This window comes from Canis aureus, chromosome 25 (genome assembly GCF_053574225.1).
Source record: "Canis aureus isolate CA01 chromosome 25, VMU_Caureus_v.1.0, whole genome shotgun sequence".
NCBI lineage: Eukaryota > Metazoa > Chordata > Mammalia > Carnivora > Canidae > Canis > Canis aureus.
Window position 1 is genome coordinate 5,180,755 of NC_135635.1, and position 27,590 is coordinate 5,208,344.

At 37.0% G+C, this 27,590-nt stretch overlaps 2 protein-coding genes and 1 non-coding gene across 3 annotated transcripts in view; 1 reads left to right on the forward strand and 2 right to left on the reverse strand.

The window, feature by feature from the left end:
- SPATS2 (spermatogenesis associated serine rich 2) overlaps window positions 1-10,834 on the reverse strand; it is a 67,172-nt gene extending 56,338 nt beyond the window's left edge. The window contains exon 1 of the mRNA XM_077870164.1: window positions 10,693-10,834. Within this exon, the coding sequence (XP_077726290.1) occupies window positions 10,693-10,717 (25 nt within the window). The 5' untranslated portion in view covers window positions 10,718-10,834. The remainder of the gene's footprint in view (window positions 1-10,692) is intronic.
- LOC144297781 (U6 spliceosomal RNA) lies at window positions 3,774-3,883 on the forward strand. Its single transcript, XR_013364646.1, has one exon. It is a non-coding gene; the product is annotated as a U6 spliceosomal RNA (small nuclear RNA).
- The window catches only part of DNAJC22 (DnaJ heat shock protein family (Hsp40) member C22), a 90,836-nt gene continuing 74,072 nt past the window's right edge, over window positions 10,827-27,590 (reverse strand). Inside the window, exon 5 of the mRNA XM_077870174.1 lies at window positions 10,827-10,960. The gene's annotated coding sequence lies outside the window, so the exon portion shown is untranslated. The remainder of the gene's footprint in view (window positions 10,961-27,590) is intronic.

Below are 27,590 nucleotides of genomic sequence, written 5' to 3' on the forward strand. Positions count from 1 at the left end.
TTAGTCTCTTTTTTAAAATTCTGGTTAAAAAAAGCACAGCATAAAACTTACCATCTTAACCATTTCTAAGAACATAAGTTCAGTAGTGTTAAGTATATTCATCTTATTATACAACTAATCTCCAGAACTTTTTCATCTTACAAAACTACATCTCTGTATCTATTCAGCAACAACTCCCCATAACTCATTATACTCCATAACCCCCAAACTCCTAACAATCACCATTCTACTTTCTGTGACTTTAACTATTGAAGATACCTTATATAAATGGGATCATGTATTATACGTATTTTTATGACTGGCTTATTTCACTTAGCATAATGTTCTTAAGGTTTATCCATGCTGCAGTATGCAGTGACCAGTCTTTTAATTTAATAGCTTCCCTGGAGATTATAACATCTATTTGTGACTTGCAGAATTATACTATTAATTGGCAGTTTTACTCTCTTCCTTGATAAAGCAAGGAAGCATATACCTCTCCTAATTTATAGGCCATGACTACTTTGAAGTTAATTCTGTGTATTTTTGTTTTGTTTTGTTTTTTAAGATTTGAGAGAGTGAATGAGTTGGGGGAAGGGCAGAGAGAGAAAATCTTCATATAGACTCTCTGCTGAACAGGGAGCCCGACATGGGGTTCAATCTCACAATCCATGAGATCATGAACTCAGCCAAAACAAAGAGTTGGGACGCTCAATCGACAGAGCTGCCCAGGCACCCCATAATTCTCTATGTGTTTTAAAATCCTAATAAAACTTTCTTATTGTCTTATATAATCAATATTCATTTAGACTTGGCCATGTATTTGTGGTTTGCTTTGCTATTCATGCCTTGTTCCATCTCCAACCTTCCAACTGGGTCATCTTTCTTCTGTATTCAGAATATCTTCAGGATTTTTTCAGTGGGGTTCCAATGGTGACATCTTTTTGGTTTTATTTTTGTGTTTTTTTGCTGTTTTTTAAAACTATTTCTGGGCAGCCCGGGGAAGCTCAGCAGTTTAGCGCCACCTTCAGCCCAGGGCGTGATCCTGGAGACCCGGGATTGAGTCCCATGTCGGGCTCCCTGCATGGTAGCCTGCTTCTCCCTCTGCCTGTGTCTCTGCCTCTCTCTCTCTCTCTCTCTCTGTCTCCCATGAATAAATAAATAAAATCTTTAAAAAAAAAAAAAAAACACCTGTTTATTTCCACTTCATTCTAGAAGGATATTTTCACTGTATATGACATGTGTAGAATTGCAGACTGGCAGTTATTTTAATTCAGACCTTTAAAGATATCATCCCACTGTCCTCTGACTTCTATTGTTCCTATTTGAGAAGTTATCTCTAGGTTTGATTGTGATCTTTTTAAAACTGTGTATTTTTTTTCCTCTGGCTGCTTTTAAGATTTTGTCTTTGTTTCCTAGAAATTTTACTATGATGTTCCTATGATGTTTACTATGATGTATTCTGCTTGTGATTGATACTTCTTGAATCTGTGGCTTGACGGTTTTCATGAATTTTGGAAAGTTATCAACAATATCTCCTCAAATACTCTTCCTTATGCTCTTTCTTCTGCAGTTCCCATTATACATATGACATAACTAATCTCTGTAGGCCTCTAAGTCTTTCACCGTCTCTTCTGTATGTCCTCATATTTTGACTTTCTATGCATGATTTAGTTTCTTCTAACTTATGCTACAGTTCACTGATTCTTCTCAGATAATACCAATCTGTTTTTTAAAACCAGACACTGAGTCCATAGTTTCAATTACTGTATTTTTCAGATCTAAAATATGCATTACAAAGTAGTTTGCCAGTTGTCTACTGAATTTCTCCATGCTGTCTTTATTTCCTTGAATCTTTTAAGAATAGTTATTTTAAATCTGGTGACTCCAATATTTAGGTCTCCTGTGTATCTGTTCTATTGTCTAATGTTAGAGACAATATTCCATATTCTTATTGTTACATCTCCTCATGTTTCTAATTATTTTTATTGTGTACTAAACAATCTATTTTTAAAAACTGATAATGAAAGTAATCTGTGAGGATTTCCAGAGAGGATCTATTTGCTTTGCACCTATATTACCTCAAACCAATTTCAGGTACTGAAATAATTTAAAACTAAGTTGCAATTCCTACAAGGGTGAGTCTATTTCCACTCATCTTTACTGCTAGGACTCAGTCTCTTGGGGGGTCCTACGCCAGAGCAAGGTGGGGTGGGTGGTCACTAGTTCCTGCTCACACCCCAGAAGGCCCTGAACATCAATCACTGGTCTCTTGGCTCCAGGAATTTGTCACCACTCAGCTTTTCAACTGCTCTATCCTTTTTGCCTATGTTATTCTCCCTTCAAAGTGTTTACCTTCCCTATCTTTGGTCTAACAGATTCTTGCATGCACCAAGCATACCCTTCTGGAATAATTTTAAAAATAATACACTAGAAAAACTTGGGGGGTTTCTTTTTTGTAGTAAGCACATAAATGAGCAGTATAAGAAATAATTTAAACTGGTTCTTTTTTTTTTTTTTTTTAAGATTTTATTTATTTATTCATAGAGACACAGAGAGAGAGAGAGAGAGAGGCAAAGACACAGGCAGAGGGAGAAGCAGGCTCCATGCAGGGAACCCGACGTGGGACTTGATCCTGGGTCTCCAGGATCACACCTCAGGCTACAGGCGGCACTAAACCGCTGTGCCACGGGGGGCTGCCCTAAACGGGTTCTAAGGACAACCAATTTTTTAAATTGCCTAGGGTAGAAAGATAAGCCACATTTACTTACTTGTTTCCCACCTTTATATTAGATATTTTACCCCTAAAAGGAAAGGAAAAAGAAATATGTGGCCAATTATTTCTAGATATCTTTTGTAGAACAGTTAGCTAGAGCCTAAAATAAAATGTCCTCTTTATTGAACTTCTAAAAAGAGATGGCATTTAAAAAGTATATTAAGAGTATGTGACTTTCAACAAAGAGAATATGGTTGAGAGCAATGAACTAAAAGGCCCAAACACTTGCTTTGGTTCTGTATTAGTTTCCTGTGGCTGCTAAAACAAATTACCACAAATATGGTAGCTCAAACTATGGAAATTTACTGTCATAGTTCTAAAGCCTAAATGTCCAAAACCAGTTTCACTGGGCTGAAATGAAGCTAATGGCAAGGTATAGTCATTCTGAAAGCTCTAGAGAATTTGTTCCTTGCCTTTTCCAATTGCTGGTAGGTGTAGGCATTTCTTGGCTTGCCATATCACCTCAATCTCTTGCCCTCATGGTTATGATGCTCTCTCTTCTATCTGAAATCTCCTTCTGCCTCCCCCTTATAAGGATATTTGTGGCTGCACTTAGGGCTCACCTGGATGATCCAGGATAAACTCCCCATCTCAAGATGTTGACAGATGGTAGCTACACCTGTGGTGAACATACAGCATCATGCATAGTTTTCAAATCACTATGCTGTACAGCCTGAAACTAATGTAACAATGTGCATCAACTATACTTCAATTAAACTTAATTTTTAAAAAGAAAAAAATCTGAAATGTTTTTAAAATTATAAATTAACATAATTTGTTTCTAGACAGCCTACAATGTATCAAAGTACTAAGCTAGGTGTTAGAAAGACATACAAGAACAAAACCCAGTTCTTATCCCAACAGGCTCAGAGTCTAATAGGCAAAGACAGGCATACAGTGAATGTTTATAAGTATCACAGATGAAGTGGAAGACACAAAGAATAAAGAGGTCAGTTCTGATAGTTATTAAAATTTCTTTAAATTTAAAAATTTTATGACTTTATAAAAACACTTTGTAGTGCTCACATCAGTGGTAGCACATATATTAAAATTGGAATGGTACAGACAAGATTGGCGTGGCCCTCATGCAAGGATGACATGCAAATTCATTAAGTGTTCCATAAAAAAAATAAAAAATAATTAAAATTTAAAAATAAAAACAGGTTATAACTCTTGTCTTTAAAAGGAAGTCCTCGGGACGCCTGGGTGGCTCAGCGGTTTAGTGCCTGCCTTCGGCCCAGAATGTGATCCTAGAGACCTGGGATCGAGTCCCACATCAGGCTCCCTGCATGGAGCCTGCTTCTCCCTCTGCCGGTGTCTCTGCCTCTCTCTCTCTGTCTCTCATGAACAAATGAAATCTTTTAAAAAAATAAAATAAAAGGAAGTCCTCACATCCGTTAGGATAGCTATTTAAAAAGCAAACAAACAGAAAATAACAAGTGTTAGAGATGATGCAGACAAATTAGAACCCTGTGTACTGCTGGTAGGAATGTAAAACGGTACATCTCCTACAGAAAACAAAATGGCAGTTCCTCAAAAGATTAAACAGAATAACCATTAATCCAGCAATCCCACTTCTGGCTATAAACCCAAAAGAAGTGTAAACAGGAATTTCAAAAGACATCTGTACACCCATGTTCATAGCATGTTATTTACAATAGTCAGACAGTGGAAACAACTCAAGTACCCATCCACAGATAAATAAAATGTGATTAATACATACAATAGAATATTATTCAACTTTAAAAAGGAAGGAAATTCTGATACATGCTACAACATGGATTAACTTTGAAGACATTATCCTTAGTGAAATAAGCCAGTCATAGAAGGACAAATACCATATGATTCCATGTGTATGAATTATTAAGAGTATCAAATTCACAGAATCAGAAAATAGAAAGTAGGATGGTAGTTTCCAGGAATTAGGATAAGAGAAAGTAGGGAGTTATTGTTTAATGGATACAGGGTTTCAGTTTTGTGAAATGAAAAAAAGTCGGGGAGGGCAGAGGAAAGGAAGAGAGAAATATTTAGGTAGCTCTATATAAAACAAAAAGTAGTGAAGCAATTAAGCAATAGCACAGTACTGGGATTGAGAAACCGTTCATGCAAATCAACTATGAAATTTAAGTCAGCTATTTTAATGTTTCAGAGGTTTAAATATCAAATGTGAAGGTGTTTTGTAGTTGAATAGTTTTACAAGTGGGAAAAGAGGAAGAGAGAGAACTAATGTTAAGTGCAAAATGAAGTTAACAAAAAAAGTACATTGCTCTTACCATTATCATTATAATTTGATAAATATAGAGCAAACACGGTTTTTAGGTCCAGAAAAATATTAGCAAATCTGTTTAAAACAGTCTAGTGTACTATCCTCAGAGATAGTGATTCAAAAACAATTTTTTTTAATTTCTACGATGATTCTGAGATACAGTCAATTTTGAGAGAAAAAGATTACCTAACCATAATCAGGGTTCCTAAAAATGTTAAAACTACAATCATTTTGTCTCATCGTTCTCTAGTCTCTGAAGACTCTTCAAAGTGAAAATTAGGATCATTAGTAATCTGTGGGAATCAGAACTAAACCTATTCCCAGCCTTGGATTACCCTCAGAATTGGGTTTCTTTTATCTAGTGCTTGATTCAGATATCAGTCAGGAAATGGTTAAAAGTTATGCATAATTGGGATGCCTGGATGGCTCAGCAGTTGAGATTGAGCATCTGCCCTTGGCTCAGGTCCTGATCCTGGAATCTGGGATCGGGATCGGGTCCTATGTTGGGCTCCTTGAGGGGAGACTGTTTCTCCCTCTGCCTGAGTCTCTGCCCTCCCCCCACCCTGTGTCTTTCATGAATAAACAAAATCTTTTTTTAAAATTATGCATAATTATCCCACTATAAATTCATATCATGAACCTAATAGGTTCTCAAATATCTGCTATGGGTTCTACTCAAAAGCTCTTTTATTTACTTTTTTTTAAAAGATTTTTTATTTATTCATAGAGACACACACACACACACACACACACACAGAGGCAGAGACACAGGCAGAGGGAGAAGCAGGCACCATGCAGAGAGCCTGACGTGGGACTCATCCAGGGTCTCCAGGATCGCTCCCTGGGCAGCAGGCAGCGCTAAACCGCTGTGCCACTGGGGATGCCCAAAAGTTCTTTTATTTGATTTTCAACATCTGGGTGCCCAAGAAACAGTTCCAGTAATCCAAGGGTAAGGCCCACAAGAGATTTTTGGCAGAAGCATTTTTTACCTAACTAGTAAGCCACATAAACCATAGGGCACTTTCTAAAGACTTGTCCTTTGTTGCCACTATTTACATAGCTATTCAAGCTACCAGGTATGAAGAACTAGTTGTTTTTATTGTTTTAATTTCTAAGCGCTGAGGACCAGTACTTTTCTTTTTTTTTTTTTTTAATTTTTATTTATTTATGATAGTCACAGAGAGAGAGAGAGAGAGAGAGAGGCGCAGAGACAGAGGCAGAGGGAGAAGCAGGCTCCATGCACCGGGAGCCCGATGTGGGACTCGATCCCGGGTCTCCAGGATCGCGCCCTGGGCCAAAGGCAGGCGCCAAACCGCTGCGCCACCCAGGGATCCCGACCAGTACTTTTCTAAAACAATAAAACTGGGCTTGAGGGTGGCATGAAGAGGTTACAAGTTCTCTCCTTAAAACACATGTATTAAACTGAACAAAACTGTCAGAAACAACCTTTTCAGGGCTGTAGAAATCAAAGGCCACAACAAATTACTGAGAAACTGCTAGTGTCTTAGGTGAAGTCTGTACCCTTCTTGCCTAGGACTGCTCCCATTCACATCTCCTGCTCCATGGAGAACAATAGCTTTAACCAAGACAGGGCTAGCTATAAAAATAGCAGCTTTATTGCCAAAGAAGGCTAACTAGAGAGGAGGGCAAAACTCCACAGCTCTCTCAGATAAAGTGGATAACTTAGAAATAAATGTAAAAAACAAACAAACAAAAACAAAAACAACAAAAAAACCCACCTTGCTGCCTTGCTAGCCTGAAGTTGAAGTGTTGGTTAAATGAGTGGTAAACAAATAAGAAATTTAAAAGGGAAACCCTGGAAATAAAGAAAAAAACATAGAAAAGCTGTATTTGTTCTCTACACATTCCTAGCTAAATGGGAAACGAGAAACTATGCACGTGCACGGGGAAACCTAAGAGCCAGTGGAAAGTAAAAGTGAAAACAAACTTAAGATCAGCCTGAACTTTGAGGTCCTCCTCAACCCACAGTTTAATCAGCAGAAAATAAAAGCTTATGCATTTTAGATGTTTAGCAAAACCTCAGTCTAAATCACTGGCTGACCAATAAACACTGCAGACACAGGGACAATCCCTAAAAAGCAAAAGTAAAAAATAAAAATTAGAATTTAAAAATATGTGCAGATACATTTGTGACTGTACACATGGGACAGGTAGAGGTAGATATCCTAGTTTATGTCCAGGCTACTTATTTTTAAAATACCTTCAAGAAAAAAAAAAAAAAAACAACCTTCAAGAAAATAAAATAAGAATCCAGAGTTAACTATCTGTTTAAAAAAAGCCAAGAAAGAGGGCAGCCCTGGTGGCTCAGTGGTTTAGCGCCGCCTTCAGCCCAGGGCCTGATCCTGGAGACCGGTGATCGAGTCCCACATCGGGCTCCCTGCATGGAGCCTGCTTCTCCCTCTGCCTGTGTCTCTGTCTCCCTTTCTCTCTGTGTGAATAAATAATGAAATAATATGAATGAATATTATTCATTCACTCATGAATAAATAAATAAAATCTTAAAAAAAAAAGCCAAGAAAGAAAGAAAGACTCATACATAGGAAAAACACCATCAATAGAAACGGACTCTTAAAGGGTCCACCAAGTTGGTATACCTAAGCAATAAAAACTTCAAAACAGCTAATAAAAATATTTTCAAAAAATTAAAGGAAAATACAGTCCTAATGATTTAACAAAGAGAATCCCAATAGAGAAATAGACACTATAAAACTAAAAAGAAATTCTAATTGAAAATATAATACCCAAATGAAAAATTCACCAGACTTAATAGCAAATTTGAGACAGAAGAAAAAAAAATCAATGAAATTGAAAAGAGATCAATAGGAATTAAGCAATCTAAATAAAGGAAGAACAATATGAAAAAAAATTTGAAGAAAAAAGAAAAATGTTCCTTGGTCACCTGTAGGATAACATTAAGCTTACCGATATACACATCACAGGATTCCTAACAGGAGAGGAAAGAGAGAAAGGGGCAGGAATAATTTTTTTTGATGAAACAATGGCCAAAATTTGATGAAATTCCCAAGAAATCCATACCAAATTCCATCAGTCAAACTGCTAAAGACAAAGAGAAAATCTTGACAAGAAAAAAAGGACTCATAGCAAACAGAGGAACAACAATATGACATATTTAGTGGAAAAGCACATTCTAAGTGCTGAATTCTATAGCCAGCAAAACTATCTTTCAAAAATTAAGATAAAATAAAGATATTCAGATTTAAAAAAAAGAAAAGTCTGAAAGACTCCATTCCTGTCAGACTTGTGCACAAGAAAAACTAAATCCTTCAGGCTGAAAGGAAATAAAACCAGACAGTAACTCAAATCCAGAGGAAGGAATTAAGAGTACTCAAAATGGTAAATATTTGAGTAAATATAAAGACTACATATATATTTTTTCTCTTTTCTCCAAATTTCTTCAAAAGTAATAATTCTTATTTCTTTAAAGTAATAATTATAACAACATATTGTTGGGGATATATATATATATATATATATATATATATATATATATGAATGATAGTATGAAAGTAGGGAAGAGGAAACAAAGCTATATTGGAAGAGAGTTACTATATTTTACCGGAATTAAGTCAGTATTAACCTGAAGCTTGTGACAAGTTAAAGACGTATAACTGCAATCCTAGAGCAATAAAATTATTTATTTTAATTAATAAAATAAAATAACTAATAAAATAACTAAGAAATAGCTTTTAAAAATCAGAGGAATTAATACAAAGAAGTATAAAATATAAAGTAATATAAAGATAAAATACAAAAATATATAAAAAGGCAGCAATAAAGCAGGTGCAGAGGAACGAAAAAATAAGATTTAGGAAACAGCAAATAGCAGACATAAACCCAATCATTCTGATAAATACACTAAATGTTGAATGGAGTAATCAAAATGCAGTTGTGAGACTGGATAAAAAGGCAAGATCCAACCATATGATGTCTGCAAGAGACACTTAAGTTCAAAACACACTGAAAGTGAAGGTTGAGGGTTTCAGTACCACCCCCACCAAAAAAAAGAAAGTAAGAGGATGAAAAAGATAATTCCTGAAAACAATAAGTATAAGAGAGTGGGAAAAATTAAACTTTAAAGACATATTCTTAGGGCAGCCCTGGTGGTGCAGCAGTTTAGCACCTAGCGCTGCCTGTGGCTGGGGGTGTGATCCTGGAGGCCCAGGATTGAGTCCCACGTCAGGCTCCCTGCACGGAGCCTGCTTCTCCCTCTGCCTGTGTCTCTGCCTCTCTTTCTCCCTCTGAATAAATAAATAAATAAATCTTAAAAAAAAAAAAAGACATATTCCTAGAGACAAAGAACATTTCATAATAAAAAACAATATATCAACAAGATAAAGCAATTATAAATGTATATTACTTAATAGCAGAATCCTAAAATATGTAAATTTAAAACTGACAAAACAGGAAAAATACACAATTCAACAATCGTAGCTGAAGATTCAATGCTAACTTTTTAGATGAAACTGTTTTATTTTAAAGTCTGGAGTCCTATTTTTACTATAGTATTTCTCATCTGTAGGAGGAAAACAGATAATGTTTCAAACATAACTGGGAAGAAAGCAAACTGAACCATGACAAAGAAGAAACAAACTTTGGTTATAAAAACTTTTCAGTTAATAATCTCATTGCATAAAATAGCTCTTAAGTAATCTAACCATTCCTTAGAACTCAGATTTCCTTTATACAGATTTACTATACAATGAAACTGCAGCTTTCAAAATCACAAGCAGCTCCAGTACATTATTTTCTTAAAATGAGGTTTGTGAACTACCAAGTCAAAATTAAGTTTAAAAGCATTTTCCTTCATATTTAACACATGAGACCTAGATCTACACCTTTGTTTTGAATGGAAGAACATTAACTTTAAATTGAAAATTAAACTCAAAGAGGGAAAAAAGCCAGGATAGCTATGGTCATTCTTCTAACAAATATATTCTAGTTATTGTATAATAATAGTTCTAGTGCTACTGTTAAATTTGTCCCTTTGCATTTTTGCAGCTATTCTAAAAAAGGTGAAAAAGGGATCTTATAGTCTTTCCCAACTATTCTTGGTATTTGATTCTTTGATCTTGTATTTTACTTTAGATAAGAAGCTAGAGTGAGTAATAATCCTGGAAGGAAAGCTAAAGAAGGAATCTAAAACTAGAAGCATTTACTCTTGCTTCATTTCCTGTCTCCAATGAAAAAAACCATCAACTCACAGGATATAGAATATCCTGCAGTAAAAGTTATCTTCCACCACCGCCCCTAACATATGTCCATACTTCAGAAAGTGTATTTTCTAGATGCAGTTGACTTTCCTGCAAATATATTCCAATTTAATACATTTATAAAAGTAGAAAAGCAATTGTTATATGAATTAATTCCCAAACTGGAAACACACAAAACTGTAATCTAATATACACAATTACTTAGATAATTAAAGAGATAATGGATAAAGTTGTGAATGTTCTTACTCCTCTAAAATTAATTGCAGTCAAGATAGAGACAGATTATACCTATCAGAAGTACTGCATTGGGTGAGGGACAATATAACCATTCAAAATACATTAAGAGAACCTTTTAAAAATATATAGATCACCATTCTACATCTATGCTTTTAACAATTTATAGCCACATGTAATCTTACCCTTTGAGTTTTGTTTTCTAGACATTGTGGTTTCTTTGATCTCAAAAAATACAGATGAAAAGTATCCTTTTGCCTTGTCTGGGTCCTGACGTAGTTATCTCTGATTTAAAAGCAGGCAACGGAAGTCTGTAGTTGGAGGTGATAAATACCAAATGCTGGTTATCTGAAATTCTGCTCACTAGCTGTTGATCTCTTTTCCTTCTCTTGTATCAACTTCTTGTCAGGAAATATCATTGCAGACATTCATGTCTCTTTCTCCATGGAGATTCTGGAGGGAAAACACACAAATACATTCACTATTACAGTTAACAGCTACGTGTATAAAATTTCTAACAGATACCCAAAAAATACCCGGTATTTTTTCTAAATAAAGCTAGCTATTAAAAGGAAAATACTCTAGAAAGAATGTAATCATAAAAAGCATATTTTGCTCCAAAAGAAACTTTAATCTTAGGGAAAAAAACAAACCAAGAAACAGATTCTGAACTATACAGAACACATTGCTGGTTACCAGAGGGGAGGTGAGTGGGGGGAACGGGAAAATAGGGGATGGGGATTAAGGAGTGCGTTTGTGATAAGCACCGTGTGTTTTATGGAATTGCTGAATCACTATATCACACATCTGAAACTAATATAACATTGTATATTAATATTAACTATACTGGAATTAAAAGAAAAAGAAATTTTAATCTTAAAATCAGACCATCTTCTTAGTTCAGAAAGAAGTTGCCTTATCTTCTGTTATCTCAAAAATCTTATCCCCATCTCCACTTCACAAAGTAAAATATTACCTCTTATTACTACCTAAAATCTTTCTTACCACCTGCTTGTCCTACCCAAATCAAGGGTCTTTTTTCTGTTCTAGGATTTCCTGTATCTAACCTCTCTTCACGTTTCCCAGGTCAAATATAGCTGCAAGAAAACTGGGGAATGAGGTGAGTGAATGGGAAGAGCACAAAGGAATTTTAGTAAGAAAAACTGGAAACAGTAAATTTCTATTAGTCAATAATGCAGGAAGCAAGTTGTAAAGATACAAATGCTACTTTTTCCCATATCACTGAACTTAAAAAAAAAACAGATCCCAAGATTTCTGGGTAAAGAAAACATGAGGATCAAAGCAACTCTTATATTTGGACACTTGACAGGAAAACCCCAAGAAGGAAATGAGAACAACCTTATATGAAATACTTTCCAATACAGACGGAAGAAAATGAAGACTAAGTAGACAGCTATAGTAAAGTTAAAAAAAAAAAATTCACCAAGAGCCTCAACGGATATAGAGAAAAGATTGGTGGTTACCTGAGGCAGGGGGAGTAGATAATGGGTGAAGGGGGTCAAAAGTTCAAATTCCGAGTTATAAGATGAGTAAGTCCAGAGATGTACAGACAATAAGGTGACTAGCTCATACTATGTTCCATATTTGAAAGCAGCTAGGAGAGTGGATGTTGAAAGTTCTTGTCACAAGAAAAAACGTTTTATATATGAGAGATGTTAACCAGACTAATTTTGATGGTCATTTTGCAATATATACAAATTCTTTTTCTTAAGATAGTTATTTATTTATTTATTTGTTTATTTATCTAATTTATTTATTTATTTAGGCACAGATTGATAGAGAGACAGAGACACTGGCAGAGGGAGAAGCAGGCTCCATGCAGAGAGCCTGACATGGGACTCGATTTCAGGTCTCCAGGATCAGGCCCTGGGCTGCAGGCGCTGCTAAATTGCTACGCCACCAGGGCTGCCCTATATACAAATTCTGAGTTATTACACTGTACACCTGAAACTAATACATCACATCAATTACACCCCAAGAGTAAGAGTCTCTACAAACCACTATGGGACTTGAGGAAAGACAGGCTGAACCTCTGGAGCTTACTATCTGTCAGAGAATTGAGCCAAATTGGGAGAATCAGCCAAAGCCTATGGAATTACATGGAATTTACCATTGGATAGAGTGGACCTGATAGAAAACACTTTTTGAGATTTAGAAGAAAGAATAGAATTTAGATCTACCACAAAGGATTAAACTCTTCAATGGCAAGCTCTTCTCTACCCTCATTTCCTCAGCATAAAGACAAGAGAATGAGGGGCACCTGAGTTGGCTCAGTCAGTTAAGGGTCTGACTCCTGATCTCAGCTGAGGTCTTGATCTCAAGGTTGTGAGTTCAAGCTCTGCATTGGGCTCTACAATGGGCACGGAGCCTAGTTTAAAAACAAAGATGAACCAAAAAAAAAACAAAAAACAAAGATGAAAATAGAATGCATGTGACAGAGGAAAGTCTTCAGAAGAAGAAAAAAAGAGATTACAATTAGAAAATATTAGAGCATTACGGGCAGCCCCAGTGGCGCAGTGGTTTAGCGCCGCCTGCAGCCCAGGGTGTGATCCTGGAGACCCTGTATCGAGTCCCACGTCAGGCTCTCTGTATGATGCCTGCTTCTCCCTCTGCCTGTGTCTCTGCTTCTCTCCCTCTGTCTCTATGAATAAATTAATAAAATCTTTAAAAAAAGAGAAAATATTAGAGCATTAAAATGATCGAATCAGAGGATAATTAGGATCAATATAGGGATAAAAAATATAGAACTCAATAAAGGAAACAGAAAAAAGCATTCACATACTATGCATGAAAATTTCCTTGAAATAAGAGATCTGAATCTATTGACTCCCTACCTCCAATCTGCCAGAAGGAACTGGACCACTTCTCATGACCTCTCCTGCTACTACCCTCATCTAAGCCACAATCATTTCTCCCCTGCATTGCTATAATCAGGATGGTAATAGTCTCTTAACTGGCATCCTGAGTCTTCTATCCTGCCACCCTTTAGCTTTCATCTCACTAAAGCTGCTTTTAAAATTATAAAATAAACTGTGTCTCAACTCTACTGTTCAAAGCCCTCTAGTAGCTCCCCATTTCATTCAAAGTAAAAGCCAGAGTCCTTACAGTGAATACCCTAAAAGGTCTTATCTGCTCTAATACCCTGTCCCCAAATCTTCTTTTTACCTGATATAATTTCCTACTACTCTCTCCGTCAGGTACTCCACTCTAGCCATATTGGCCTCTTTATTGTCCCTTTCGTATCCTAGATATGTTCTCACCTTCAGGCCGTTAAGGTATTCCCTCTGCTAGGAATGTTCATCCTTAGATATCTATATGAAATAATTCCTCACCTCCTTCAGGTCTTTTCTCAAATGCTACCTTCTCGGTGGTTACTCATGAAAAACTACTGAATCTGGGGTAAAAACAGTTGGAGTCTATGGCATTATTGCCTAAAGCTGTTTCCATCACCCCCAGGTCATTGCAAATGTAGTTCTACCAAGGTAGGGAAAGCCATAAAAACCAGCAGTTTCACTCACAGAGAGGGCTGACTTGATTTGAAGCAAAGAATTCCACACCCAACAGCACTGTCAGTAACAATGTGTATTCTTGGTGGCAAATGAACAAGCAAGACAAAGGACCTGAGGATGCTGTTATAGCTGGTACAAGTGATGGACCAGCAGACTAGAGAGAATTTTTTTTTTTTAAGATTTTATTTTCGACTAGAGAGAATTTAAAAGGGAAATCTGGAAGCAAGAATATAAGTGATAAGTGCTCACCCATTCATGCTGGAGAGACCAGAGAGGACCCACTAGGAGCCTGCAAAAACAGGAAGAAAAACATGAGAGGACCCAGTGGAAAGTAAAAGTTTGGGCAGACTTTTAAAATGTCTGAATTTTGGGCAGCCCCTGTGGCGCAGCGGTTTAGCGCTGCCTGCAGCCTGAGGTGTGATCCTGGAGACCCGGGATCGAGTCCCACGTTGGGCTCCCTGCATGGAGCCTGCTTCTGTCTCTGTCCCTCTCTCTCTCTCTCTCTCTCTTTCTCTGTGTGTGTGTGTGTCTCTATGAATAAATAAATAAAATCTTTAAAAATAAAATAAAATGTCTGAATTTTGAAGGAGCTCCTCAACACATACAAAGATCTACTGGTAGAGAGTGGAAGCTCTACTAGCTCAATGCATTTAGCACAATCTTTTTGTTTTTGTTTTAATTTAAATTCCATTTGCCAACTTATAGTATAATACCCACTAGGACAATTTTTGTTGACAAGTGGTTAACTGACCACTAAGCTATATAGATACAGGTATGATACCAGGAAGACAGACTTAAACATAAAAACAAATTTTAAAAATACAAAACACTGAGCAGATATTAGCAGTCACACACTGGGGAAAAACATTCCACAGATTTAGTTCAGGCAACAAAACAGAACAATCCTCGATGGGAAAAACAAATCAGAATCCAAAGTTGCTACATTATGTAAAATATCTAAGTTTTGACAAAAATTTATAAGACATGTAAAGATGCAGGAAAGTATGATCCGAACGAAGAATGGTTAAAAAAAAAAAAACACCATCATGGAATTGAAAATGTCTTAGAGTAGGTCCAAATGCCAAACTAAACAAGTAAAACCTTAAAACTGTTTTAAAGGACTGAAGAAAAATACAAAGACAATGCCTCAAACAGAAAATGTCAACAAAAAGAAATCAGTAAAAAGAGGCAACTAGAAATTCTAGAGCTGAACACTGGAGCAGAAGAAAAAAAAATCTGAAAAACAGATATCTAATTTGAACAGAGAGAGAAAAGAATACAGAAAAATAAAGCCCCAGAGACCTATGGAAACAACATCGAGTATAACATACACAAATTAGGAATTCCAGAAGAAGTGGAGAAAAAACAAAAAAAGGAAAAGACCAAAAACAATACAAACGCCCAATGCGGAGCCCAATGAGGGGCTTGAACTCATGACCCTGAGATCAAGACCTGAGCTGAGATCAAGGGTCAGACACCTAACCGACTGAGCCACCCAGGAGCCCTTATAGATTAATATTTTTTTAAGTATCAGTTTGCAGGGAACCTGGATGGCTCAGTCAGTTAAGTGTCTGACTCTTGATCTCAGCTCAGGTCATGATCTCAGGGTTGTGAGATCCAGTCTCGAATCAGGCTCCATGCCAGGCATGGGGCCTGCTTAAGATTCTCTCTCTCTCCCTGTCCTTAAAAAAATCATCATTATCACCATTATCATCATCATCATCACCTACAGACTATAGAAGCTCATTTACCAGGAAGCAACAATATAACCAGTTGCTTATATTTCATAAGAAACAAGGAGAGTCAGAAGGCAGTGAAATGACATATTCAAAAATACTGAAAGAAAACTGTCAAGCAAGAATTCTATATTCAGCAAAATCATCTTTAAAAAATGAAGGTGGGGAAAGAAAAGAAAAGAAAAGAATAAAAATGGAGATTAAAAAAATGAAGGTGAAATACAGACATCCCCGATGACTTAGAGAATCCATTGCTGGCAAACCGGACTTAAAAAAAAAATACTGGGGGCAGCCCCGGTGGAGCAGCAGTTTAGCGCCGCCTGCAGCCCAGGGCATGATCCTGAAGACTCTGGATCGGGTCCCACATCAGGCTCTCTGCATGGAGCCTGCTTTTCCCTCTGCCTGTGTCTCTGCCTCTGTGTGTGTGTGTGTCTCTATGAATAAATAAAATCTTAAAAAAAAAATACTGAAGAAAATCTCACAGGCTGAAAGAAAATGACACCAGATGGTAACCTAAATATACACAAAGAAATGAGCACTGGAAAAAGTAAATATAGGTAAATATATAAGACTGACTAAAGATATTTTTATTTTCTTCTCTTAAATTCTTTAAAAGATTGTATAATGCAGAATAACAATACTCTACTTTTTTGGTTTGTAATAAATATAGACATAACAGATATAGCAACAATTTTACAAAGGTGGGAAGCTAACTTAAAGAATTAAACTAGTATTAAAATAGACTGTGATAAGTTAAGATGCATTTTATAATGTCCAGAGCAAGCACTAAGAAACTAACTCTGTAACTCAGCACCTGAAAGCCTCTGCATTTTAAATTATATATTTCTTTTTAATTGACCACATTAATTATTTCTACCTTGGCACTTGGTGGGTAGATCATTGTTGCTTTTCACAGCATTAATAAACCCATTCACTTTTTCTCCATGTGATTAAGACTTCAAGTTACATATCACATTCTTTTTTTTAATTAATTTTTATTTATTTATGATAGTCACACACACACACACAGAGAGAGACAGAGACAGAGACACAGGCAGAGGGAGAAGCAGGCTCGATGCACCGGGAGCCCGACGTGGGACTCGATCCCGGGTCTCCAGGATCACACCCTGGGCCAAAGGCAGGCACCAAATCGCTGTGCCACCCAGGGATCCCAACATATCACATTCTTAAATTGGCCTAGTGTACAGACAATTCTGTCTTTATTAAACAAAATATACATCAAGTACTTATTGAAAAGGAGTGCTGGGGATCCCTGGGTGGCACAGCGGTTTGGCGCCTGCCTTTGGCCCAGGGCGTGGTCCTAGAGTTCCAGGATCGAGTCCCACATCAGGATCCCTGCATAAAGCCTGCTTCTCCCTCTGCCTATGTCTCTGCCTCTCTCTCTGTGTCTCTCATAATAAATAAAATCTTAAAAAACAAACAAACAAACAAGCTATTGGTTTGTAGGCCTCTGTATAACACAGTGACTCTCAAGGTAGAGAAATGCAAAGAGAATGGACATGTACAGCTTTAAAAACTATTACCTTGACTTATTGTTATTTATATTTATTTTTTCACTTCAAATCACAACAAAAGAAGGCATAAGTTTTTCATATTCACTAGAATGACAACATGGGTAAAAAGAGATGAGAAATAGAAAAAGTACAATAGAGGCTACAAAAAACTAGAGGGGGGGAATCCCTGGGTGGCTCAGCGGTTTGGCGCTTGCCTTTGGCCCGGGGTGCGATCCTGGAGAAGCGGGATTGGATCCCACGTTGGGCTCCCTGCATGGAGCCTGCTTCTCCCTCTGCCTGTGTCTCTGCCTCTCTCTCTCTCTCTCTCTCTCTCTCATAAATAAATAAAAATAAATCATAAAAAGAAAAACTAGGGGGAAGAAGAAAAGGGAAAGTTAGTGTTTAATGGGTACAAGTTTTTGTGGGGGATGAAGAAAAAGTTTGGGGTGGTAGTGATAATTATACAACACAGTAAATGTATTCAATGCCACTGCTTTATACACTGATGAATGGTTAAAATGACAAATACTACATTTTGCATTTATATTTTAACTTCAGAAACAGACCTCAAACAACCAAAACGATCTTAAAAAAGAAAAACAACAATCACTTCCTGATTTCAAGACATTGCAAACCTATAGTGTTCAAGACAGTGGTATTGGCATAAAAATGGACATTTAGGCCAATGGAATAGGGAGCCAAAAAATAAACTCATACATGGTGAAATGATTTCTTTAAAGATTTATTTATTTATTCATGAGAGACACAGAGAGATAGAGACATTGGCAGAGGGAGAAGCAGGCTCCCCACGGAGAGCCCGATGTGGGATCTAGGATCATGCCCTAAGCTTAAGGCAGCTGCTCAATCACTGAGTCACCCCAGTATCCTTGGTCAAATGATTTTTAACAAGGGCACCAAGATCATTCAATGGAGAAAGGACATTCTCTTCAACAAATGATGCTTAAGAACTGGATATATATGTACAAAAGAGTAAAATTGGGCCCTTACTTTACACCATATTAACAAAAATTAACTCAGATGAAATAAAAAGCTACATAAGACCTAAACCCCTGGAAGAAAAAAAAAGAGGAAAAACATGATATGGAATTTGCAATGACTTCCTGTGTATGACATCCAAAACACAGTCAAAAGAAGGCAAAAGCAGACAAATAGAACTACATCAAACTTAAAAATTTCTGTACAGGGGCGCCTGGGTAGCTCAGTTGGTTAAGCATCCGCCTTCAGCTCAGGTCATGACCCCAGCCAGGGTCCTGGATCAAGCCCCACATTGGGCTCTGCTCAGCAGGGAGTCTGCTTCTCCCTCTCAATCTGCCTGCCACTCCACCTGTTTGTGCTTTCTGTCAAAGAAACAAATAAAATCTTTTTTTTTTTTTAAAAGAAACAAAACAAAACTTCTGTACATCAAAGTAAATAATCAATATGGTGACAGGAAATCTATGAAATAGGAGAAAATATTTGCAAGTATTTTTTATCAAATATTTCCAAGTATTTTATCAAAATATTTGTTTTTTTTTTTTTTAAATTCTGACCCTTTATTTATTTATTTATTTATTTATTTTAATTTTTTATTTATTTATGATAGTCACAGAGAGAGAGAGAGAGGCAGAGACACAGGCAGAGGGAGAAGCAGGCTCCATGCACCGGGGGCCCGATGTGGGATTCGATCCCGGGTCTCCGGGATCGCGCCCTAGGCCAAAGGCAGGCGCCAAACCGCTGCGCCACCCAGGGATCCCTATCAAAATATTTGAAAAGCAGTTAATATCCAGAATATATTTTTAAAATTCCAACTTCACAAAAAAAAAAACACCAAGTAGCCCAATTTAAAAATGGTCAAAGGACTTGCACCGACATTTCTCCAAAGATAAACATATGAAAAAAAAAAAAAAGATAAATGGCCAACAAGCAAATTAAAAGATACTTAACATCAATCATCATAGAGAAATACAAATCAAAAATATCATCTCACACCCACTTGAATGCTGCTACCAAAACAAACAAACCCTAGAAAATCAGTGTTGGCAAAGATGTGGAGATATAGGAACAAATGTTCACTATTGATGTAAATGTAAAATAGTGTAGCTACTATGGAAACAGTATGGAGGTTCCTAAAAAATACAAAACAGAAGAACTACCATCCTCGTCCAGTAATCCCACCTCTGGGTATATATCCAAAAGGGCTGAACGCAGGATACACAGAGATATTTGCTTATCCATATTTATTACCGCATTACTCATAATAGCCAAGAGGTGGAAGCAATCCAAATGCCCATCAATGGATAAATAAACAAAACATGGTAGAGGCACAAAATGGAATATTATTGAGCCTTTAAAGAAAAGTAAATTCTGGGACACCTGGCTGGCTCAGTTGGAACAGTGTGACTCCTGATTTTGGGGTCGTGAATTTGAGCCCCATGTTGGGTGTAGAGATTGCTTAAAACAAATTTTTAAAGAAGGAAATTCTAGGGGATCCCTGGGTGGCTCAGCAGTTTAGCACCTGCCTTGGCCCAGGGCACGATCCTGGAGTCCCGGAATCGAGTCCCACATCAGGCTCCTGGCATGGAGCCTGCTTCTCCCTCCTCCTGTGTCTCTGCCTCTCTCTCTCTGTCTATAATTAATAAATAAATAAATAAATAAATAAATAAATAAATAAATAAATAAATAAATAAATCTTTTTTTTTTTTAAAGTAGGAAATTCTGTCAACATGCCACAACATGGATGACCAAGGACATTACACTAAATGAAATGTCACTCACAAAAAAGCCAAATATTGTACAATTCCACTTATATGAGGTATCTAAAGTAGTCAAATTCATAGAAACAGAAGAGAGAGGGAAATGAGACACTGTTGTTCAGTAGGTATGGAATTTTAGTTTTGCATGATGAAAAATTTCTGGAGATCTTTTGCACAACTATGTTAATATACTTAACACTACTAATCTGTATAATTAAAAATAGTTAAGATGGTAAATGTTATATTATTTTTTACCATAATTAATAAATTTATTTTTAAAATTTTTAGAAATATACTTATTAAAAAGAAAGAAATATACTTATTTGGGGAAAAAATGAGAAATTTAAATAAACATGGTTCAATTAGCATAATCCATCACCATTAGTGGAAAACCAAACTGAAGTACATGCTTTACTGTTGAGGTGTGTGTATCATTAATATAGCAGTGTAGCAGATGGTTAAGTGAAGTCTCTAAAGCCAGACTGCCTGGGTTTCTATCATAGCTCTACCACTTGCTAGATGAATGACTTCAAGCAAGCTACTAACCCTCTCCATGTCTCACTTTCTTCAAATGCAAAATGCAAATAATGCTAGCAACTTCCTCACAGGGCTGTTGCATGGTTTAAATGAGTTCATACAGATGTAGCATTACAACAATGCCTAACATTTACTGAAAACCACCCAACAGGGATCCCTGGGTGGCTCAGCGATTTAGCACCTGCCTTTGGCCCAGGGCATGATCCTGGAGTCCCGGGGTCGAGTCCCACATCAGGCTCCCTGCACGGAGCCTGCTTCTCCCTCTGCCTGTGTTTCTGCCTCTGTCTCTCTGTGTGTCTTTCATGAATAAATGAATAAAATCTTGAAAAGAAAAAAAAGAAAAGAAAAGAAAAGAAAAGCACCCAATAAACACTGGAAGACATTAACTGCAATGAAAGATGTGTTCCCTAAAACTAAAAGGTTCCAAGAATCATAGCTTATACAAGTTACTTAACAAATACTATGGGTTTACAAGCAAAAGGTCATAATTATAGGTATAGTTAGAGCCTTAGAATGGTAACTCCATTAAATTTGGATGATGTGCAATTAGGAAATTGGAATGATCTGAAGGACTCTAAAGAGAGTGAGTATATTTTTTAAGTCGTAGGGTACACTAAATCCTCATCTTCCATAATAGGATTGCCCCTGAAAAGACTAAAAAGTCAATATAACCCTATTATTCAGAAATACAGAGGTGAATAGCAAAAGAAATGCTAATGAATATCCATGGAAAGCTAGAACTAGAAATAGGTTGGAGGGAAGGGTAGAGATTGTTTTTTAAAAAATATTTTATTATTATAAACTGTGTGATACTATTTAACTTCTTATACCTTGTGGGTATATATTTAGATTTTAAAAATGCTTTAACCTATTTTTTTCTCTAACCTATTTTAAACAAACTATTAAAATACCATTTTTACCCTAAGACGAGCAAACCAAAATGATTATATATGCTGTTTAAAAAAAAAAAACAAAACAGGCCTCCTATCGAAGTGAGAATGCAAATTTGTACAATACCAACAGAAAATAAAACAGTAATTATCAGAATTAAAAATGCATATACTACATTGTTGCCATTTTATTTTTTTTATTTTTTTATTTTTTTATTTTTTTTTTATTTATTTATGATAGGCACACAGTGAGAGAGAGAGAGGCAGAGACACAGGCAGAGGGAGAAGCAGGCTCCATGCACCGGGAGCCCGATGTGGGATTCGATCCCGGGTCTCCAGGATCGCGCCCTGGGCCAAAGGCAGGCGCCAAACCGCTGCGCCACCCAGGGGTCCCTTTTGTTGCCATTTTAGTATTTTCTTCTCTTCATCTATTCTTCTCTAGACAGGGTGACAAGATGGAAAAACCTCAAAAAGAGAATAAGAGGCAGTACTGACTGCCAGGGATCTAATCAGGATGGACATAAGTAAGATGTTGGAACTAGAGTTTAGACTAACAATTATACGGATATTAGCTGGCCTTGAAAAAAAAGCACAAAAGACACTAGAGAATCCCTTTCTGGAGAAATAAAAGAATTAAAATCTAATCAAGTTGAAATAAACAAGCCTATTAATGAGATGCAATAAAAAATGGAGGCTCTGCTAGGATAAATGAGGTGGAAGAGGGAATTAGTGATATAGAAGAAAAATGATGGAGAATAAAGAAACTGAGAAAAAGAGAGAGAAACAACTATTGGATCATGAGGGGAGAATTCGAGAGTTAAGTGATACCATAAAGCAAAACAATATTAGAATAATTGGGATCCCAGAAGAAGAGGGAAGGGGGTGTAGAAGGTATACTGGAGCAAATTATAGCAGAAACCTCCCTAATCTGGAGAAGGAAACACACATTCAAATCCAAGAGACACAGAGAACCCTCATCAAAATCAAAAATAGGAAAAAAAAATCAAAAATAGGTCAACAGTCCAACATATAATAGTGAAACTTGCAAATCTCAGGGACAAAAAGAAAATCCTGAAAGCAGCTCAGGACAAGAGGTCTGTAACCTACAATGGTAGTAACATTAGACTGGCAGCAGACCTGTCTGCAGAGACTTGGCAGGCCAGAAAGGATTGGCATCATATATTCAGGGTGTTAAATGAGAAAAATATGTAGTCAAGAATACTTTATCCAGGTAGGATGTCATTCAAAATAGAAGAAGAGTATAAAGTTTCCAAGACAAATAGAAACTAAAAAAATTTGCATCACTAAACCTGCCCTGTAAGAAATATAAAAAGAGATCCTTTAAGTGAAGAGAGAGCCTCAAAGTAACATAGATCAGAAAGGAATAGACACAATATACAGAAACAATGACTTTACAGGTAATATGATGGCATTAAATTCATATCTTTCAATTACTCTGAATGTAAATGGGTTAAATACTCCAATCAAAAAAACATAGATATCAGATTGGATAAAAAAGCAAGGCCCATCTATATGCTGTCTTCAGGAGACTCATTTTAGACCCAAAGACACCTCCAGATTTAAGTGAGGGTGTGGAAAACCATTTATCATGCAAATGAATATCAAAAGAAAGCTGCAGTGGCAATCTTTATTATCAGACAAATTAGATTTTAAACGAAAGAAGAGGGCAGCCCAGGTGGCTCAGCGGTTTAGCACCACCTTCAGTCCAGGGCCTGATCCTGGAGACCCAGGATGGAGTCCCATGTCAGGCTCCCTGCGTGGAGCCTGCTTCTCCCTCTGCCTGTGTCTCTGCCACTCTCTCTCTGTGTGTCTCTCATGAATAAATAAATAAAATCTTTAAAAAATAAATAAACCAAAGAATAGTAAGAGATGAGAAAGGACACTGTATCATAATTAAAGGGTCTATCCAACAACAGGATCTAACAATTGTAAATATTATGTCCTTAACATGGGAGCAGCAGTTATATAAATCAATAACAAAATAAAAAAACACATCAATTATAATACAATAATACTAGGGGACTTTAACACCCCACTCATTGCAATGGACAGATCATCTAAGACGATCAACAAGGAAACAAGACCTCAAAAAAAAAAAAAAAAAAAAAAAAGAAACAAGACCTCTGAATGACACACTGGACCAGATGGATTTCACAGATATACTCAGAGCATTCCATCTTAAACAACAGGATACACATTCCTCTCAAGTGCACATGGACTGTTCTCTGGAATAGATCACATATGGGCCACAAATCAGGTCTCAACTGGTACTAAAAGAATAGAATCATTCCCTGAATATTTTCAGACCAAAATGCTTTCAAACAAAGTCAATCACAAGAAGAAATTTGGAAAGAATGAATGGATTAACCAGGAAATTATAGAAGAATTTTTAAAATTCATGGAAACAAATGAAAATGAAAACACAACTATTCAAAACTTTTGGGATGCAGCAAAGGTAGTCCTATGAGGGAAGTATATGGCATACAAGGCCTTTCTCAAGAAATGGAAAGGTCTAAAGCTCACAACCTAACCTTACACCTAAAAGAGCTGGAGAAAGAACAGCAAATAAAGCCTAAATCCAGTAGAAGAAGAAAATTAATAAAGATTAGAGCAGAAATAAAAGATAAACCAAAAAAATAGTAGAACTGATCAATCAAACTAGGAGCTGATTCTCTGAAAGCATAAGATTGATAAACTCGACAGGCTTATCAAAAAGAAAAGAGAAAGGATCCAAATAAAATCATGAATCAAAGAGGAGAGATCACAGCTGACACTGAAGAAATACAAACAATTATAAGAACATATTATAGCAACTATATGCCAACAAATTAGGCAATCTGGAAGAAATGGATGCATTCCTAGAGATGTATAAACTACCAAACTGAAATAGGAAGAAACAAAAAACCTGAACAGACCCATAACCAGGAAGGAAATTGAAGCAGTAATCAAAAATCTCCCAACAAACAAAAGTCCAGGGCAAGTGGCTGACTTCCCAGGGGAATTCTACCAAAAATTTAATGAAGAATTAATGTCTATTCTTCTGAAGCTGTTTTAAAAAACAGGAATGGGGGCAGCCCCAGTGGCACAGCAGTTTAGCGCCACCTGCAGCCCAGGGTGTGATCCTGGAGACCCGGGATCGAGTCCCATGTCAGGCTCCTGCATGGAGCCTGCTTCTCCCTCTGCCTGTGTCTCTGCCTCTCTCTCTCTCTCTCTCTCTCTCTCTGTCTCTCATGAATAAATAAATAAAAATCTTTAAAAAAATAAAAAATTAAAAACAGGAATGGAAGGAAAACTTCCAAACTCTATGAGGCCAACATTACCTTGATCCCAAAACTAGGGGATCCCACCAAAAAGGAGAACTACAGACCAATATCTCTGATGAACATGGATTCAAAAGTTCTCACCAAAATGCTGGCTAATAGGACCCAACAGTACATTAAAAGGATTATTTACCATGACCAAGTGGGATTTATTTCTGGGCTACAAGGGGTGGTTCAACATCTGCAACTCAATCAATGTGATACACCACATTAATTGAAGGGAAAAAAAAGGACAAGATCCATATGGTCTTCTCAATAGATGCAGAAAAAGCATTTGACAAAGTACAGCATCCTTTCTTGATAAAAACGCTGCAGTGTAGGGACAGAAGGAACATACCTCAGTATCATAAAAGCCATATAGGAAAAGCCCCACAGCAAATATCATCTTCAGTGGGGAAAAACTGAGAGCTTTTCTCCTACAGTCAGGAACACCACAGGGATGCCCACTCTCACCACTGTTATTCAACATAGTACTAGAAGTCCCAGCCTCAGCAATCAGACAACAAAAAGAAAGAAATAAAAGGCTTCCAAATCGGCAAAAAAGCCAAACTCACTCTTCACAGACAACATGATACTCTAGGTAGAAAACCCAAAGACTCCACCCCAAAATTGCTAGAATTGATACAAGAGTCGGCAAAGTCACAAGATATAAAATGAATGCACAGAAGTCAGATGTGTTTCTATATACTAATAATGAGGCAGAAGAAAAAGAAATCAAGAAATCGATCCTATTTATAATTGCACCCAATACCGTAAGATACCTAGAAATAAATCCAACCAAAGAGGCAAAGGATCTGTACTCAGAAAACTACAGAACACTCATGAAAGAAATTAAGGATAAACACAAAGAAATGGAAAAACATTCCAAACTCATGGATTGGAAGAACAAATATTGTTAAAATGTCTATGCTATCTAGAGCAATCTACACATTCAGCACAATCCCTATCAAAATACCATCAGTATTTTTCATAGAGCTGGAACAAACAACTCTAAAATTTGTATGGAGGGATCCCTGGGTGGCGCAGCGGTTTGGCGCCTGCCTTTGGCCCAGGGCGCGATCCTGGAGACCCGGGATCGAATCCCACATCGGGCTCCCGGTGCATGGAGCCTGCTTCTCCCTCTGCCTGTGTCTCTGCCTCTCTCTCTCTCTGTGACTATCATGAATAAATAAATAAAATCTTTAAAAAAAAAAAAAATAAATAAATAAATAAATAAATAAAATTTGTATGGAACCAGAAAAGACCCCAAATAGCCAAAGGAATTTTGAAAAAGAAAAACAAAGCTGGAGGCATCAAAATCCCAGACTTCAAGCTCTATTACAAAGCTGCAGTCATCAAGACAGTATGGTACTGGCACAAAAATAGACACACAGATCAATGCAACAGAACAGAGAGCCCAGAAATGGACCCTCAACTCTATGATCAACTAATCTTTGACAAAAAAGGAAATAATATGCAGTGGAAAAAAAGAGTCTCTTCAACAAGTAGTGTTGGGATAATTGAACAGCCACATGCAGAAGAATGAAACAACCATTTTCTTATACCATACACAAAAACTAACTCAAAATAGATGAAAGACCTAAATGTGAGATGGAATCCATCAAAATCCTAGAGAACACAGGCAGTAACCTCTGTGACCTTGGCCACAGCAACTTCTTGCTAGATGCATCTCTAAAGGCAAGGGAAACAAAGGCAAAAATGAACCATTGGGACTTCATCAAGATAAAAAGCTTTTGCACAACAAAGGAAACAGTCAACAAAACCCAAGGACAACGACAGAATAGGAGAAGATAGCTGCAAATATCTCATCAGATAAAAGGCTAGTATCCAAAATCTATACAGAACTTATGAAACTCAACACCCAGAAAACAATAATTCAATCAAGAAATGGGCAGAAGACATGAACAGACATTTCTCCAAAGAAGACATACAAATGGCCAACAGATACACGAAAAAAAGTTCAACATCACTCAGCATCAGGGAAATACAAATCCAAACTACAATGAGACACCACCTCACACCAGTCAGAATGGCTGAAATTAACAAGTCAGGAAAGAACAGATGTTGGCAAGGATGCGGAGAAAGGGGAACCCTCTTACTCTGCTGGTGGGAATGCAAGCTGGTACAACCACTCTGGAAAACATTATGGAGGTTCCTCAAAAAGTTGAAAACAGAGCTAACCCCATGACCCAGCAATTGCACTACTAGGGATTTACCCCAAAGATATAAACATAGTGATCCGAAGCAATGTCCACAACAGCCAAACTATGGAAAGAGCCCACAGGTTCATCAACACATGAATGGATAAAGATGCAGGAGATATAGATAGATAAATAGGCAGACATATAGACATAGATGTAGATATAGATAATGGAACATTACTCAGCCACTGAAAAGAATGAAATCTTGCCACTGGTAACCACGTGAATGGAATTAGAGGGTATAATGCTAAGTGAAATAAGTCAGAAAAAGACAAATACCATATGTTTCACTCATATGTGGAATTTAAGAAACAAAACAGATGAACACAGAGGAAGGGAAGGAAAAATACAGTAAGATTAAAATTGAGAAGGAAGGGATCCCTGGGTGGCGCAGCGGTTTGGCGCCTGCCTTTGGCCCAGGGCGCGATCCTGGAGACCCGGGATCGAATCCCACGTCGGGCTCCCGGTGCATGGAGCCTGTTTCTCCCTCTGCCTGTGTCTCTGCCTCTCTCTCTCTCTCTGTGACTATCATAAATAAATTAAAAAAAAAAAAATTGAGAAGGAAGCAAACCATAAAAGAT